Raw genomic sequence first — 14,657 nt, forward strand, 5'->3', positions numbered from 1 at the left:
TGATGATTTGTTCAGTCCATACAAACTTAGAAATAGTAACACAAGGTAAGGTACATTAGTGTTTGGGTTACAAATTAAGCTTATTGTCCTGATCTTTGGTTACTAATATAGCATGTAAGTGTTTAAATATTGCAAAACTTCATCTTTTATCAAGTTTCTTCAAAAGACTGTAAACCAATGACACCTCACATGGATTTAGTTTTAAGTACTTGGAAAACAGGTTCATAGTACCTGTTAACCGCTTCTGTTTGGGCCTAGTGAGATGTTTTAAGCCTGCACAGGAAAGACTGGAGGTGACATAAGCAAATTGGACGTTGATAGGCTAAAAGTATTGCAAGATGACATCATATCATGCCAGGAAGTCACAACAGAGTTATCTTGAAAAGTCAACTATTGAGCTTCAAAACCTGCATTGATACGGTGCAAATCAGCATATCCTCCATGCCTTGTAAGACCTTTGCGGACTTTAAGCATTCACTCTGTTTACTTGCGTGCATTTGTCTTATATTCGTGGATGTATGCACACAGCGTAGTAGTATGTGTTTTAGAGGTAGCATGTTGTACGTGTCAGGTTGAGATAAGGCGCGGGGGGGTGTGATGTGATATTTATGTAGGTGTTATAGTTTGGTCAGTTAAAACTTTTCATAATCGCACCCATTCTCTTCCCTGTGGTGCTGTTGAAGACAGACTATGTGTAAATTATAATATGTGCGAAATGCTTCTGCACGCAGTTCCTCATTTAAAGCATGAGGCTAAAGACAACTTTGATTGAATTCCGCTCTTTGTTTTCTGCATTTTGAGCTGAGAAGCCGAGAATGCGTGTCTCTGAAAAGTACATTGAAGCATTTGTATGAGTGCGGTGAAGCTCGCGGCAGTCCTCACCTTTGAGACCGGCTGATCTGGACCTCTGAGACCCACACCCCTTCCAACTGTGCGTCCCATCTGCACTTTTTTTTTTTTTTTGAAACATTAATGGCCCCAGCAGAGTGAGTGACTGAGTGAGTGGCTGATAACAGAGCTTGGCCGCCAGCTAGCTGTGTCCTGCGTCTGCCCCCGGTGCCCCATGCATCAAAACACCAAGGGAAGACAACACTCTGCTTGTCCTGTCCCTGAAAAGCACGCCTTGACCTTATGTTCTGCAGTCCTGTCATCTTATTTACCTGCACAACTTGTACTTCAGCCTCACTCTTGTAGGGCTTGCAGACCCTCTTTTGGGGTGCTCACTTTTCAGTTGTGAATAAAGAGCGCAGAGTGATTTGAATATGACAATTAATCCTATTGTCACAAGATGCCATTTGATCTTAGACTATAAAAGTGAGGCTTGTTTTTTTTTGTTTTTTTGTCACTTTTCAGCATGCCTGTATAAATGTCAGCATGGTATTTAGAGCCCAGGGGAGCGTTTTTCTACACATTTCGTCAGTGAGTCACACGTGTGTGTACCGAGGTATAGAACCTGACACAGTGCTTTGTAAGGAGGTAGCACGCCGCATGTCCGTGTCTTTGGTTTCAGCCTCTGTTGTCTGACGAGATAGTTTGGCATGAGGCGGTGACATCAGTGGAAAACTTTAAGATGGGGTGGGGTGGGGTAATGGGGTGGCAGCGACAGGGTCCAGGATAAGACGGTCCAGTCCTGGTAGAAAGGCAGAGCAAGAGAAAGTCAGGGTGGAGGTTAGGGATGGTTTGATGTTCCGTTCCCCTGGTGCATCCTGGGAGATATTGTTTCAAGAAATTCAAAACTATCTATCAATATCTATTCAAGCCTATCTCCTCTTTCAGTTGTAAAAAGAAAATGTGAAGGGCAAGGCATGATAGGTAAATGCCAAAAAAATATATTCAGGATCTATCACAAGCAAGGCTTTCTTTATAAGGGCCTTATAACTGTATTCGGAGATTGTATTTGTTCTGCATTCATCTGGTATCTTTGGCCCACTTAAGTGCTAGAGTAGAATGGGCAAAAATGCAGTTAATCAACAAACTGAGATTGTTAGTTACCAGCTGGGCATAGTTCTGGCAGAATTTACTCTTTATTAAAAAAAAACAAAAAAAACTTTGTCAATACAAGTCTCCAATGTAAATAATACACACAGTCACAGAGGAACACAAGAGACAGTTCTATTAAAAAAAAGGGGAGGAAAGAAACATGATGCTGTGTTAAGAGAGGCAAGCTGGCAGTGGAGCATTTTCTCTTTTTTTCCCATTCAACTAAAGAGTGCGCACACATGGCTTGGAAAAGAAACCAGGTGCAGCTCACTGGCATTAACTCACTTTCACTGTTCTAGTTTTGATTCAAACAATAGAGGAATAAGGCTGTTCTATTTTGACAGTGTTGGTCCTTGTGTGCCTGTATTACTAAAGGTACTTGTCTTGGGCTTCACACACATACACACACAGATATATATATATATATATATATATATGAAGGAACAGTAAGAGAGAGGGGAAAGAGACACTTTTTGTGGTTCAAGTTAAGCGCGTTATCACGATCTGTGCGCTGACTAAGTGCTTTAAGTATGGTCGAGGAAGCTATCTGTTATTTATATCACTGCTTGTTATTTGCTATGAGACTCGGTTAATTGGGCAAGACAATAACCGAGCTAGTGTTAATGTCGCTACATGGAAAACGGTTAATCTCAGCTCATTTTTAGATGAAAATAGTGTGTGTTTCTTTTGTGCAGAAGCACACATTCGGACCATCTGAAAAAAAAGACAATTTAACTTGACATGTGTTCCAGGATGAGACTCTGTGTGCTTTGATGTACAAGCAATAACTGACCTTCTTTACCGTTATCTGACTGAGACAGAGTATTTTCAGTTCCTTAAATGCAAGCCCAGCTTCTTTTTTTCCTTTTTCCTGGTATAGTGGATAGACTGTTACAGTCAGTGGGTGTTAAACCATTAGCAGACTTCACTTTCCTTTAATGCCATTTCCCTGAAAACTCAAAATTTTTAAAGAGGAAAGTTGCGGTGTCAAATTCCTATTTATTCTCTCATTGCAAGCGAAGCGGTTGAGGGTGGGGGATTTTTTTTTTTTTTGTCATAATCAAATTCTTATAACAAGTCAGATAAAACAGCCTAGTTTGATTGTAAGTGTGCCACAAAAGTAAACTAAACACAAATCCCTCTTCTCCCTTCTTCTCTTCTTTCACTCAGGTGACATTTACAAAGAGAAAGTTTGGCCTGATGAAGAAGGCGTATGAGCTGAGCGTGCTGTGTGACTGTGAGATTGCCCTGATCATCTTCAACAGCACCAACAAGCTGTTCCAGTATGCCAGCACAGACATGGACAAGGTCCTGCTTAAATACACTGAGTACAATGAGCCCCATGAGAGCAGGACCAACTCTGATATTGTGGAGGTAAGCTATGAGAAAACACAGACGGCACACACACGCGTGCACGCGCACAGACACACAGGAGCGCACGCTCGGGCGCAGACATGGACGCTCATGCAAACGCACAAGCAGACAGATGGTTACAGCATTTGTGACTCATTCAGCAACCCTTACTTCTCTCTTTTAGTCTTCACACCTAACATAGTGTACAAAATAATTGCTCCCATAGTTTGTCACTTTTCCCCAAGGGTTCAGTACCACTATCAATCACTGTTAGAAAAACTTATTTTAAGACTCACAATAAGTCATTAATTTCAAGACAGTGTGTTTATTCAAATTGTTTTCTTGTGTCGCCTGCACTTTGCAGCATAAAAGAAGTAGCCTATCATTGATCTGGGCCTTTTAGACTGTCACCTGTGGTGTGTAATCACCACGCTGTGCCCTTGGTGTCTTGTCACCATTGATGTGCCTGTGAGAGGAGGATGTTGATCGGACTTGCTTTGGACACATGTCGCTAGAGTGGCTCAAGGCGATGTTAAACAGCGCTGTCAGCCACGCCACTAGGCAGGTAGATAAAGCAGGAAATGACGCTAGCACCCTCCTGAATCCTTAAGCTTTCAACGTGAACCTGTTATGCGACATTCACTCTGGAGCTCTGACCTCGTGGGCCACACACAAACATGAATGCAGTCATGTGAAGTTTATCCCTTTCCCCTGGTCTCTCTCTTAATTACGCTCACACTGTGCTTTGCAAATGTAAGTGTGCCTGCCCCACAAAGCAATCCTGAATGGATATTACATATATGTATATATATGAACATTAGAATCCCTGCTCTTTGTCTTTATTGTTACACAGAATCCTTAAATATATAAATCCAGATTTAATTAGACTCATTTTACTACAACATTTGCTAATTCCATACATTTGCCTGCTAACCAGAATTAAAATCCTCTTTATGTTTGATGTTTCCAATTCTACCCACCGACCAACACAATACCACAAGTAGAATAATATGTATCCCATTTTAATTTTAGAGCAATCTATTGTGACAGTAAATACTACATAAATACTGTTTAGGACTTTGAGGTTAAGAAATGAGTCTGTGTCCATATATAATCCCCTATTTTTAAATCAATTGTTATTGTAGAATACAACTGATTCACAACATATTTTGCTTGCAAATGATAGGTCACCTGGTTATGTTCATGGAAGATACACAAAATAAATAAATAAAAACATTAACATTATGAAGCGGTTGGCCACTCTAACACAGGACAGAACAGTATGAGACTTTTTCCATATGGCTGTTACTGGGCTTCATGCCCATCTAACATCAACTGGTGTTCACATGTACATGTACATATTGCCCACGTTTTCTACATGTCATGTTTGGAGTTAGCCAAAATAAATTATGCAGTAAGAAATGCTGTACTACTGTTGTACATTAAGTGCATTAGGCATTAGCTAATGATGATCTTTGTCAAACACTGTGTGTAACCACAGCTTATTTTTTAATGTTACTAGAAATACTTATCAATTGCCGGAGTTTCATACTCCTTAATTGTATGCCTTTAGTAATTTTTGCATACTTTTATCACCAGTTTGCCTCTCAGCACAGGTGTCCTTTGCTCACCAAGTCTTTCACTCACTCTGTAGTCAGTTTATTATCCTTCCCCAGCTGAACCCATGAAGAGAGTGATGTATAACTAGTGCTTGTGACAAGAGCTCCCTGCTTTGAAGCTCTTTCTCTAACTGTCTCCATTAGAGAGCAGAGGATAGCTAACGTGTAAACAACCATGTCAGGGGGAGATGGTAAAGAGCCTGGTGGGGGGAGAGTGCTATAAAGCACTACATATAATGTGATCCCTGGAGAACGGAAGCTCTGCCATCTCTGAGAGACTCACAGCAGGAGAAATCGACCTGAAGAGGCCTTTAGCCTGAGCTGCGGTGTGCTAAAGGGATTGGCCACAGGATTGACACTAGCACGTTTAGCGTGGGTGGGAGGGAGGAGGGGGGGGGGGGGGGGGGGTGATGGGGGGGTACAGAGAGGGAGGGGGAACAAAGGGGAACAGCATGGTCAGATCTTTTCCTACAAGCCATGTGTGCCGACGTCAAAGCTGCAGTAACATGGGTGGCGTGTTGAGTTTTAAGTAAGGAGCAGAGCAGACTTCCTCTTGAGATGGCAGGATGATGAAAAGGAAAAGAGGAGGTTCTTAACAAGATGAGGCGCTGATTTTAAAGTGTAACAAAACAAAGCAAAAAAATAAAATAAAAATCTTAAATATGAAGTCGTATATATGTCAGATTTAATTTCAAATTTGTAGAAAGCTCCTGTCTCTGCCACTATGCTCAAATGCATGCATCTCTCTTCCTCTGTTGCTGCTGTGCCTGAAGGTGTAGTGGGAGGAGAGGCAGAGGTAGGGGAGCGGAGCTCAGAGTGTGGGCGGCTGGCATAGAGGCCCGCTACATTAGCAATAAAGCTCTATGTAATTAGCATGTCTTTGGTTGATAATTAGCGTTGTTGAGAGAGTGGCACTGAGTACGTTGCACAGCCTCTCTAGCAACAGCATGTTTACAAGAGGCTGGAGGGCTTTTCTCTCTACCTCTCTCACTCTAGTCTGCCTTTCTCTTCTGTATCTATTTTCTCATTGGAGTCGCTAAGCTATTCTTTTTTTTTTCATTATTATTATTATATAGAATTTATGTTTGGGTCAGTGGGTTTATTTATTTGAAAGACAGAAATAGGAAATAGAAAAAAGAAAGAGAGGAGTAGTAAAGAAGGTCTGATGACTCACCGCAAAACCGTTTCATCTAGGAACAACACTTGTTCAAATATATGAGAAAGCAAAAGAACAATAAACCAAAGCTAACCCTCCTGTGAGAGAAGTGGTGAAACAAAAGAGACATCACTAATGGAAATTATGTTCACAGTGCACAGTGTCTTTTATTCTGTCTTTCTCCCATCACCCCCAATCTGCTCCTCCCTCCCTGGCTCTGACAGAGGTTTCTTCCTGTTAAAAGGGAGTTTTTCCTTCCCACTGTCACCAAGTGCTTGCTCAAAGGGTTTCTTAGACTGTTTGGGCCTTGCTTTCTATTATTGTAGTCTTTATCTTATAATATAAAGGCGACTTGAGGCGACTGGCGCTATATAAATAAAATTGAATGAACTGAAAGACATATACTAATCAATAGAGTAGCAATTAGAAACAAAGTGAGGATTTTTTTTTAAGTTAGTCTTATACACTCTTCAATTTAATCCTATTTCATGTAGGACCTGTTAGCCCACTCAGACTCCAGTGATTGGATTAAATAAAAACATAATATGTAGCTCTTCCATAAAAATACGGAGAAGTCCACTTAATTAATGCTAAGTGTTCAAAAACACATCCAAGCTGATCTCTCTCTAGTAGCTCGATGAAAGCAAACACAGAGGCAGACCCTCCATCATTTGATGTCCGTGCAGGTTCCAAGTGTGCCGTCCTGGCAGGTCTACAGCACACTCTGAGTCTGGCTCCGGATAAAACAGTCAAACATGCAGATAGATTTCCTATACTCTCTGTCTGCCAGGCCAGTTTCCTGTACATGTGAACAGTATTAGAGGAGAAATGGTAAGCTGTGTTGGGAAATGACAATAGAATAGATTCATCACTCGCTTTTTCGCTGGTTTTATTCATGCTTAAGAACAATCACTTTGAGCCGTTACTGGTGATTTATATTCCGGTATGGGGGTTGTTAATTGCAATAGCACATGAAAGAGTCCTTTCTTCCCCTCCTGATGATTGCAGATCTATCCCAAACCTAAGAAGCATTGGCTGGGTCTTGCTGTGATCGAACAGCCCCAAATCCAACAACGCACTTCGGCTTTGCCAAATCCCTCTTCTACAATGTGCTTGTTTTCCCCCGCTGTTGAAACAAAGAACACAGGTTTTTGAAACAACTGAAGGGTTAGTGAGTGTGTGGTGATCTGAAGATATATCACCTCAACACCTAAAAAAAGAACCCAAAAAAACCTGCAAATGAAAAAGTGTTTGTGTGCCTCTATGCACACTTATAGCATATATGTGCTTAAACACACAAAAACACAGTAATGTGTTTGCTGTGTAGGTGTGCTCTCACAGTGGCCTCACTGCATGGGTGTATGTGTGTGTACATACACAGTGACAATTGGCTCAAACCCTGCAGCACTAATGGCATTGTGATGACCTCAGCCAGGGTCACACGCTCCGATGCCATTGGCTCAAGTATCACATGGAATAGCACATGGCTCTTGGTACTGAAGTGACCTGCATGCTTGCCTACCTGCCAGAGAATGGCCACTGGCCAATCCCATTTCCAGCAGATTAACCTAATCTGAAAGTTCAGCTCACCCTGTAATCTTAAACAGCAGCAGCAGGGATCTGACTCCCTGCCTATCCTCAACTCTTTTTTTTTTCACTTTCCCTCCCTCTGTCCTTACCCAGAAAAAAAGCTATTGAATGAGAGGGGGACGGGAGGGACAGAGGGATGGATGAGTGTGAGAAGAGAAGGAGGGAGGGAAAGAGGGATGGCAGGAGGAAGGCTGGTAATTATTTCCAAAGGTCATTCTGTTAATGACTACCTGCTTGGCTAATGAGATTCAGCAAAGCTCCCTCACCATGTTTCACCCTGCGTATGTTTCACCCGTGTGCCGAGATGTGCGAGAAGCACAGGTGTGATTTCAGCCCAGTGACAGTACACTTGAGGGAGGGAGAGTGTGAGAGAGGGGGTGGTGTGTGCTGCTGGAGGGGTGTAAATGAAGAAACATAAAGAGAAAGTACATCAAGCAGGTATATGCATTCCAGCTCAACGCTCAGCCATTTGGAAAGAACATCACATTACCATACATTCTAAGCACTGCTTAGCCGATTCGCCATCTCCTCAAAAAATGACTTACTTTCTCAAGTTCTCCAAGCCAACCAGACCTGAGCTCCCTCTCTGAAGTGCTAGTATGCTCGTGTTCTGCCTCGCTCTTATGAAAATATTTTCCAGCTATTCTGCGTGCTTATTTGGTTTCTAAACAGCAACGAGAACATTAGCCTTGAGCGGTTTTTCGATGCTGATCGGCTCACTGAATGGCTTCTTCTCATAGCTCTTAAAACTGTATTAATTGCTCCAACAAGAATGCAATTTATACCCTATTGCTTTTGCGTTGGTCGCCTCCAAGAGAAATAAGGCCGTCGTATCATATCTTGTGCTTTGGTTGTCCACGGTAATTGAGTGTGCAGTCATTTTGTGTTTTTTGGAAGAGGTTGCATGTGGTGTGACATGGGAAGGGGTTGTCGGCACGAGGCCTCGGTGTTTACCGGGGATGAAGCGATTGACAGCAAGGCTTGTTTGTCCTGATGAGCTAAGGATTAAGTTCTGAAACTGCTTTGAGGGACTAAGTAAATTAACCTTGTGATACTGACGAGCTCGTAGTAAAGCGGTTTGTTAAAACAAAGGCTCCCAATGACAGACTGTTTACATGCTGTAGCAGGTTGTCAAAAATTCCTTGTATGTGGGGTTGAGTGCATGTTAATTAACGTTGAAAAGCAGGAAAGAGAAATTGTACCACTTTCAATACTGCTTCACACATCTCTATCATCAGTGCATAATTCATATTTACAGTGTTAGCAACAATTCATCTATTAATTTACAAGAATACTGGACTAGTGTAATAGCCTGTTGCCAGATGTCTCTGGCCTCCTTTGAAATCAACAAAACACATTGCCTCTTTATTCATTCAGTTACGCAAGACGTTTTTTCAACCCGAAGCTTGAGATACAAAAAAATATTGATCATTAAATGTACGTACTTTCAGCTACTCCACTCCTCTAAAATGTATCGAGCTCACCACTTAAAGCAACAGCCTAAAAACAACCCACCATTTTCTTTAAAATACCCATTTCTTAATAAATTCCTCAAAAAGTAGTTGCTTTCTAAAAATAGTCTACGGTGAAACTAAATATAGACGTCTAGCTGGCGGTTCTTGCTGTGAAAGAATAGAAGAATAAGACTGTCTCTGTCTCTGTGTCCCCCCCACCCTTGTGTTTTAAACAAGGCTGGGTGGGGGTTGTTTCTGAAACAGAGGAGTGAGTAAGCAAAGTGTCAGGATATTCATCCAGTTTCTCTCTCTCTCTCTGTTCTTGTTGATCAGTTATGAAGAGTTGCCCTCGGCGACCACATTCATAAGACCACTGGTTTGAGACCCTGAACTGCCTACAAACATTTGGTCCTTTGAATGAAATAATCTGTTTTTTGTTTTGTTTTTTAGTGCAATTCTCTTGTTGATCCACCGCCTCATTCCACCAAACAGAGCCTTCCTGTCTGCTTTTCAAAAACTTTTCCATTACAGAAAAAGGAAATTAATTTCTCTGAATTGCTATCATATGTTTGGGCCGATCTGAGTACGTTTTGATCAGCAGATCTGCTTTACATACAATTGATCAGCCCGGAGAACCCATATGTCTGTGGCTTCCACCCTGCATCAAGGCACAAAGAGAACAAATTCATGCCCACCCACCCCTTTTTTGAAAAAGTGGTTAAGAACAAGATTTCAGATAATACAGCATATGTGATCCACAGGCGTGGCACTTTATTCCACATCACATGCCCGCTGACCAGAAAAGCAAAAGCTAAGGCAAGAAACTATATTTCTTAGATCGCTGTCAGAGGTGTTTTTTTTAAGGTCAATACTGAAACGGAAGTCTGAAGTACTCACACAACAACAAAAGGTTTTTAAAAATAGACTGTTTGAAATGTGCCAATATGTGGTCCCCGTGGTGAGGAGCAGTGAAAAAGGCAGGCCACTTCTGAGGCCACGCTGCCAAAAGGCAAGACTTTTCCACTACACACAGCCCAAAACAATTCACGCCAGCCATTAGGATGAAATGATGCCTTGTTCTTTGAAACTATTTGTGGAAAATTCAGAATAAAGATCTATTTTTACATATGGCATTCCCTTCCCTGCCTAGAGCTTCCTCTTGGCCCTACCTCCTCCACCCCCACCATGGTTACTGCTTTGGGCAGGGTGTGGAAACTCAAGGTCACTGTATAGAGGTCAGCCGGCTGGTCATTGTTACTGAAGGCCTCCCCCCGGCTCCCTTTTCCTGCTTTGGCACCACGCGATAAGAGACAGAGAGACAAAAGACGATAAGTGACGATTTGTAGTGGTTGTCTTTTTTTGTTGTTGTTGTTGTTGTTGCTAAAGGGTTGGGGGTTAGGTGGAGTTTCAAGAAATGAAAAAGAGGTTGGGCGAAGGAGGCTTGAGGTTTGTTACCTGATGCTAATTTAAAAGTATGTTCATTTTTGATATGATTCATGGTGTAGTACAGTCACATGATGACTGTGGCATAAACAGGCCACGTGCAATTTCACTGTACAAAGTATGCAAAGCTAAATACGCGTGGAAAACACACAATTTAACCATTGCGAATCGATTTCTACATTGCACCAGAAATACATATAGACCCGCACTCATTTCTCTCATTTGAATAGAGAAGCGTTATTCAACTGCAGTGTAGATGGGGATGAAAGATGGCTAGGTTAACAGCGCAGACATAAGTGCCCTCTTTATCCAGTTTCACTGAGCTGGCATTGTGTCTCATTATGTCTATCTGGCTAATTATACAGTGTGGTGACAAGTCTGAATGACCACTTTGTTCCCAGGGCCGGGATGCTGCTGTAACAAACAGTGTTGGATTCTGACATGTGCTTAGTGTGTGTCTCTTCCATATGGGAAACACTGCACCATCTGGTATTCTGATGTGTACTGGCTAGCTAAGGTTGTGTGTCTGTGAGTGGGCTCTCGTCTGCAGTGGGCTCTTCTTAATAGTGATTTTAGCACATGCACCATCAAAGTGGCACAGTTTGGAGAAATGTGGAGGAACCTTGTTGCACACAGTGCCCTTTCCCTCTGTCTTCTTTTCTGCCTCTCTCACTTGCCTTAACACTTTCTCTCTGTTTGTTGCTATATATCTCACTCCCTTTTGTAATGTTGAGTAAACTCTGTAGTCTCTAGAAAGCTAATAATCACATGTTTAGGCGGTGTTATTACAGAATTTACCACCAGGGATGATGGATCCCAGGTGCCAACGTCTGATTACTTATTACAGTGCAGCAGGGCAGCAGGGGTAAGGGGCATCAAAGCTGCTAAAGCACTGAAAGGCCAATGATGCGATAGTTTCTTAAACAGTGAATAAGGATACAGAGATAATGACTTTAAAAAAAGAAGCGGGCGGGGACATTAGATGGGACATTAGGGATTAGAGGTCCTATTCCTCAGATTGGTAACCTACAAAATAAACTATCTCCCCCAAATCGCTCACACACATACACACTCCATGTAGCCATCATCCATGGGCATGCCCCTCGACATGGTCCTGGCATGTTCAAACCACGCTTCATGAAACTGTGGCCCTCTTGCCTTTGGTCTGCCATCTGCTTCCAATAAACTAAGCCAGCCTGATCCCTCTGATGTTCCCTCCACTCTGAAAGGCAGACAGAAAGGACGGGCGAGCGAGAGAGACAGCGAGCGAGGAAGAAAGACAAAAATGGGAGCAAGTTAGATTGAGCCAAACGAACCCAAAAAAAGAAGAAGAAAAAAACGAAAGAAAGAGGAAAAAACTTAGAAGAAGAAACAAAATAAGAAGAATAAGATCACATCTCAGACATGCTATTACCTCTTCCCTGCCGCCAGGAAGACCACCCTGCTGGTGCTTATTGTGAATTGGCGCTGAGAGGTCTTAATCCACAGTAGGTCCACTTCATGACTACCTCCATCTTATTTTTGATAAGAAAGACAATGTTTCTATTTGTCTGTGCACCCCTATGGACACAAACCCCCTTTGCTTCTCACCAATGTGACAAGAGATGGTTTTCTAAATAGATACACACCCCAGCCTACATTGACTCCTCACACTTTGCAAAGTACGATATATACAGTCTGCTTACTGAGAATGTTTGATAGCTGGAATAAAGTAAAGCCATTTTTAATAGTGCAACATGGCAAGCTTGGAGCCTTCTAGACAAAAGATTTCATTTGAGTGCCGTTTTATTTTAGTTTAACAGCACAGCAATCATGATTAACCATAAGTGGCGCTGTTACTGATGTTTTTATGTTGCACTTGTCTATCACAGACTTGTTTCCCACCCACTGCTGAAATATGCCACAAACCCCATAAACTGGGTCCATTTATGGTGGGAAACATTCCCGCTATTATATATTATTTTCTTTCTGGGTTTAGCTTACCGTAGTGCATGTGCGTTGAAGATCACACAGTGTTGACAGAGATATAAATGACCTGTAATACACTGGCTGTTTGGTGGAGCGCCTTTGCGCCGATGCTCCCTGTTATTGGGTTGAAGACACTGAGGAACATTCACTGGCCTGACCGTCGCCAATAGCTATAAACACAATATTGAATGTGTCGTAGCCTTCAGCCACTGCCAGCATAACTACAGAGGGAAAATGGTCAACAATGGATCTCTTTCCAAACACAAATCCTCAACTGCCCAGAGTCTATCAGAAATAAAGATGTACCCGTCAAGTCAACAGTGTTTGACTGAGCTTCTGTCGAGATGTGGTGGTTTTGCAGAAAATTAGGGGACTAGCGCAGAGGTGGTGAGACAGAGACAGACTGAGCAACAGACTGAGACAGAAATATGGGGGCAGAAAGACGGATTGAGGGATAGAGAGGGTGAGCAGGGTGGCAGAATGCCGAGCAGACGGATCCTGGTATGGCAGGAGCTCTGGGCAGGCGTCAGCTGTCCCTAGCAGACTCCCTGGGGCCACCCGGGATTCACACCCAAATACTCTCCGCTGTTTTTCTCAGGAGCTAAATGAAGTTATCGCTCACACCCCCAACCTATGAAGTGAATATAGAGCAAGCGTTTTCCTGCAATTAAAACATTAGGGAACGGCAAGCGTGTTAGAATGTGAATCAGTTTCTTTGTAGCTCAAGCTGGCCTCGGTCTCAGCTCAGGTTACCTCCGTTAGGTTTTTACAGCGGCATCCTGCCGTTCCTCTTACACCAGCCCCAGTCTAGGCTAGCTTAGCTGAGGGTGTGAAAACTGAAGGGTACCAATGAGACGGGCGTCTCAAGTATGTAGGACACCTTGTCTATGCTGTGCCTGCCTCACACAGGCCCTGTGAGTCAAGTCATGAGGGAGCATCATGAAGAAGGAGTTTAATTAGGAGCAAGCCTCCAAAGGGGCCAGAGAGAGAAACACAGAGCCAAGCAAGAAGACACAGCTTTTTTGCTGTCTTTGCTCCTCGCCATACTTTATATCCCACCTTCCTCTTTCTCACATTTACAGCACGAACTCTCTATAGCATTCTGCATGACTCTTTACATCGCTGTAGCATTTTGCTGTCTTCTAACCTCCTTCCTCTCACACTTTCTCCTCATAATCTGGTGTCCCTGTTTGGCCATTTCTTTCTTGTGATTCACAACACGGCAGCAGAGGGTAATATTTCATGTGAAAAAAATGTCAGTCATCGCAAACCGGGGTAATAAAAACGCTATAAACTTAAATAATGCTCATTTATGCCAGCAGCCAAAAGATTAGCTTCTTTTTTAAGAATACAGAAAGAAAATGAAGTTACTTAGAATATTGAATAATTTTAATTTAGGCATGAGAATGTGGGGGAATTCTTTGTGCATAAAATTATTGCCACAAGTGAACTGCACCAAAGTGTTTTTGTTTAATCCTCATCCTATTACCGTATTCCCCAAAGACTCCCTTTTCATGCCAAGTCTTCATTCCTGTACTCCTGTTTCTCTCAATATTACAACAGCAACCTTTTTTTTCACTGATCATTATTCTCCCCATTATTTTGAAATATAAGTCTTGGATGTGCCTTATATAATGGTGATGTTACTGTATAACAGACTGAAAGTTTGGAGCAGCACTCAGTGGCATATTCAAGGAGCAGATAAAGCAATGGGCTATTAGAGGAGGGTAAAACACATAGGATGGCTTGAAAGTAGGGCAGCAGGATGGTGAGGTGGAAGGCTGAAGAGGGAGAAGTCCTTCTAAGGCTACATGAGCTCTTCAGCAGTTCTGATTGGTTGCTGGGTTGTATGCTAGGCCTTTGGCAACAGGTGTGATGCCTTTAAACAGGTGGGCATAACTGAGATGAATGGCATAACATCTTTGTACTGCACCCTAAATAAACCGAGGCCGGCTGGAAAGCTAAGCCTGGGTCAGTCATGCAATACTCAAACCCTGGCTAAATGCACCTCCATAAACACACAGGGCAACTATTGCCCCACTACTGCTACACCGCCAGCTCAATTACCCCATATGGGTGTCACCTTTAACTCGG

The 14,657-nt window shown here is 42.6% G+C and overlaps 1 protein-coding gene across 15 annotated transcripts in view; it reads left to right on the forward strand.

The window, feature by feature from the left end:
* Nucleotides 1-14,657, forward strand: part of mef2cb (myocyte enhancer factor 2cb) — a 69,044-nt gene that overhangs the window by 37,504 nt on the left and 16,883 nt on the right. For all 15 annotated transcript variants that reach the window (XM_076890795.1, XM_023155407.3, XM_023155408.3 and 12 more), the window contains one exon: nt 3,151-3,354. In XM_076890795.1, coding sequence (XP_076746910.1) covers nt 3,151-3,354 — 204 coding nt within the window. The remainder of the gene's footprint in view (nt 1-3,150; nt 3,355-14,657) is intronic.

Source organism: Maylandia zebra, linkage group LG12 (genome assembly GCF_041146795.1).
Source record: "Maylandia zebra isolate NMK-2024a linkage group LG12, Mzebra_GT3a, whole genome shotgun sequence".
In the NCBI taxonomy this organism is placed as follows: Eukaryota; Metazoa; Chordata; class Actinopteri; order Cichliformes; family Cichlidae; genus Maylandia; species Maylandia zebra.